Genomic DNA, 4,317 nt, shown 5'->3' on the forward strand with positions numbered 1-4,317 from the left:
GGGGGTCAGGGCCGCGGGATGGATAGAGGTCAGCGTGTTGTGGGAAAGGTCAAAGGTCTGCAGGCCGGTCGGACCGTCAAGGTCACCTTGGTCGAGGGAAGCGATGGAGTTGTGCGCCAGGTGAAGCCACTGAAGGCTGGAGGCTCCGCGAAGCCTGGGCACGCTCTGCAGGGAGTTGTGGCTGAGGTCAAGACCGAGGAGGGACAGAGGCACGTGCAGCTCACCGACCGCGTGCAGTAGGTTGTCTGAAAGGTCAAGGACGCGGAGAGCGGTCAGTTGAAGGACCACCCGTGACAGGAACGAGGTCAGCTGGTTGCTGGAGAGGTTGAGGTGGGTCACGAGGGTCAAGGGCGTGTCAGAGGCGAAGGTCATGTTGCGGATTCTGTTGTGCGAAAGGTCGAGGGCCAGCAGTGACGTCAGGCCGGCAAAGTGACGCTCGGTGACGTCAGACAGGTGGTTGTGACTCAGGTCCAGCACTTGGAGCTGGGTCAGGTTGAGGAACACCCTGGACAGGTCTATCCCGGACTCGTCCAGAGCGTTGTCACGGAGATACAGCCGTACCAGCGTTGCCATGGATCCCACGGCCTCCACGCTGAGCCGCCTGAGGTCGTTGTGGCTGAGGTCCAGCGTGGTCAGAGAAGAGTTGCCCCCCCTGATGAGCGGCGAGTCCAGAGCGGTCAGCCTGTTGTGTGCCAGCCCCAGGTAGGCGAGGCGCGGCAGGGAGGCGGGGGGCGCGGGGAGGGAGGTGAGGACGTTGTGGGCCAGGTCCAGGTGAGTCAAGTGACGACAGGTGTGGAGGGAGGAGAGTGGCAGCGTGTGGAACAGGTTGCTGCGCAGCGACAGCCGCCTGACGCCCTCCGCCCCCTCACACAGCTCGTCAGGCACGGCGTGCAGCAGGTTGCGGTCCAGGGAGAGGGTGGAGAGGAAGGGGGCACTCAGCAGGGGGTAGGGGGGCAGGCGGACCAGCAGGTTGTCCGACAGGTTGAGGAATCGCAGGTGAGACAGGTACCACAGGCTGCCGGCCGCCCACTCGCTCAAATGATTGCCGCTTGCGTCTAGCCACACCACGGAGGATGTGGCGCTGTCGTTGGCGTCACAGCGGAACGCCTGGCCCGGGAATGACGTCAGCTGCATGTGACGTAGGTCCAGCACCTCTAGTGACGTCAGCGGGCAGAAAAGACTCTCCGGCAGGTGGCGCAAAGGGTTGCTAGCGAGGGAGAGCACTCTCAGGGCGCCCAGATGGTCAAAGGTCAGGGGAGAGAGGCGCTGCAGGAGATTGAAGGAAAGGTCAAGGACTTCCAGTTGGTCAAGGTCGTTCAGCATGGTCGGGGTCAGGTCGTCCAGCTGACAGCGGTGGAACGTCTCGGTGGCTGGCTGGGGGGAGGGAGAGGGGGAGACGAGGGCGTTGCTCTGACTCTTGCACAGACAGCTGGAGTTGAGGGGGGAGGGGTGGTGGGCGGGGGGGTGGGGCTGCAGGCACCTGACAGACACGTACACGATCACCCCCGGGTCGTGGAGCCACGCGCCGACCACGCTCTGGTAACCATGGTTAGGCATGCACAACAGCCAGTCACGCTCCCGGTCGTAGAGACAGTCCCCGTGCGAGGTTCTAGGATAGCTGTATGACGTCACTTCCCCGTCCGGCCACGTCACCTGGTAGGTCCAGGCGACCGATGTGACCTTGGCGAGAAACACGAGCAGGAAGGTCAAGATCATCAGACGGGCAGCACGTGTTACCTCCATTGTCAAGGATAAAGCACAAAGCACACCACTTTGAGGAAGACTGGTCAGCGTGAGTTGTTGTTTTGAATCACTTACTCACGTGGACAGCGACTGACGAAGGTGACATTTTAAAAACAACGCCCAGAACACAACACTGAAAACCCCGACTGGTATGAGTTCTCCTGAGTCACTCTCTCTCGACACGTTCACAGAGACGGATGAAGTCAATATTCTAAGAACGCCCAGAACACAACACTCCAAAAAAGACCGTCGTGAGGTTTCTTGATCACTCACTAAGCACGTGCACAGCGACTAATGAAGTAAATATTTAAAGAGCAAATAGGGAACACAACGCTGATTCAGAAGACGTGTGTGATTTGACCTGAATCGCTCACTGTCAAGAACAGTGATTGATGACCTGGATATTTTCAGAACAACGCCCAGAACACAACACTGATTCAGAAGAAATGCCTAAGTTGTCCTGAATCACACACTCGGCACTAGCACAGCGACTAATGAAGTGAATATTGTGAGAGCAACATACGGAACACAACACTGACTCTGACGGATGAATTGGATAGTTTCAGAACAACGCACTGAACACAACACTGATATCGAAGTCTTGTGTGAGTTGTCCTGAATCGCTCATAACAAGAACAGCGATTGATGATCTGGATCTTTTCAGAACAACGCCCAGAACACAACACTGATATAGAAGACTTGTGTGAGTTGTCCTGAACACTCATGGACACAGCGACCGATGAATTGGATATTTTCAGAACAACGTCCAGAGCACAACCACAACCAGATTGGTGTAGGTTGTCCTGAATCACTCACTAGACACGTGGACAGTGACTAATACACTGGATATTTTCAGAACGACGCACAGATTACAACACTGCAACAAACAAGCTGGTGTTGGCTCCAATCACACTCTGTCGAGAACAGCGAGTGATACACTTGATATTTTCACAACGACGCACAGATCACAACACTGCAAGAGAAGACTGGTTGTCCTGAATCACACACTCGGTTGTTGCGGTCAGTATGCTGGTGATGTCGTGGTGTGGTCAGCACATATACAGAGAACCTTAACAGTCTTTACATGTCCTGCCCACGTCACCTGAAAAGATACAGTGCGAATCAATCACGACAGGTGCACATTGATTGCATACCTTGATACACACAAATCTAAATTAGCGCCATTTGATAGCATCACTTTTTGATGACAAAATATAAAGACTTTCGTAAATTGTTCAAATATATTGCACCTTGAAAAAATAATGAAAAAATGAAACATTATTTTTAAATGGCGTGGTTTTCCAGCAAGCTTGGAATATTGCTTTCCTTTGCATATGCGCATGCATTTTTTTCTCTCGCTCAAAACGGTAAAAGGGAAATAATTGCATTTTGTTCTCTCGCTCAAAACGGTAAAAGGGAAATAATTGCATTTTGTTCTCTCGCTCAAAACGGTAAAAGGGAAATAATTGCATTTTGTTTCTTCGCCCGACGGGCGCAGTGGTGTGGTGGTAAGACGTCGGCCTCCTAATCGGGAGGTCGTGAGTTCGAATCCTGGTCGCTGCCGCCTGGTGGGTTAAGAGTGGAGATTTTTCCGATCTCCCAGGTCAACTTATGTGCAGACTTTGTCGGGAAAGGTGTCAGAGGCATGGAGACCGGGCCGGGTGTATCGGCCATGTTTCACAGGCCCCGGTAGAGGCACTGACAATCATGGTCTGGGGCACAGGCACTGACAATCATGGTCTGGGGCACGGGCACTGACAATCATGGTCTGGGGCACAGGCACTGACAATCATGGTCTGGGGCACAGGCACTGACAATAATGGTCTGGGGCACAGGCACTGACAATCAGGGTCTGGGGCACCGGCACTGAAAATCAGGGTCTGGGGCACAGGCACTTACAATCATGGTCTGGGGCACAGGCACTGACAATCATGGTCTGGGGCACCGGCACTGGCAATCAGGGTCTGGGGCACCGTACCGGGACTGACAATCATGGTCTGGGGCACAGGCACTGACAATCATGGTCTGGGGCACGGGCACTGACAATCATGGTCTGGGGCACAGGCACTGACAATCATGGTCTGGGGCACAGGCACTGATTATCATATCAGTCTGTTGACAAGTCTGCATTGTCCGATACCTGAACAAGACAGAATCTGTTGACAAGTCTGCATTGCCCGATACCTGGACAATACAGCATATGTTGACCAGTCTGCATTGTCCGATACCTGGACAAGACAGCATCTGCTGACAAGTCTGCACTGTCCGATACCTGGACAAGACAGCATCTGCTGACAAGTCTGCATGGTCCGATACCTGAACAAGACAGAATCTGTTGACAAGTCTGCATTGCCCGATACCTGGACAAGACAGCATCTGTTGACCAGTCTGCATTGTCCGATACCTGGACAAGACAGCATCTGTTGACCAGTCTGCATTGTCCGATACCTGGACAAGACAGCATCTGTTGACTAGTCTGCACTGTCCAATACCTGGACAAGACAGCATCTGTTGACAAGTCTGCATTGTCCGATACCTGGACAAGACAGCATCTGTTGACAAGTCTGCATTGTC

General features: G+C 53.6%; 1 protein-coding gene across 1 annotated transcript in view; it reads right to left on the bottom strand.

Annotated features, from left to right (window-relative positions):
• The window catches only part of LOC138948045 (toll-like receptor 6), a 6,845-nt gene extending 5,129 nt beyond the window's left edge, over nucleotides 1–1,716 (bottom strand). Inside the window, exon 1 of the mRNA XM_070319573.1 lies at nucleotides 1–1,716. This exon is cut by the window's left edge and continues 135 nt beyond it. Coding sequence (XP_070175674.1) covers nucleotides 1–1,716 — 1,716 coding nt within the window.
• Nucleotides 1,717–4,317: the final 2,601 nt, after the last annotated feature.

This window comes from Littorina saxatilis, linkage group LG15 (assembly GCF_037325665.1).
Source record: "Littorina saxatilis isolate snail1 linkage group LG15, US_GU_Lsax_2.0, whole genome shotgun sequence".
NCBI lineage: Eukaryota > Metazoa > Mollusca > Gastropoda > Littorinimorpha > Littorinidae > Littorina > Littorina saxatilis.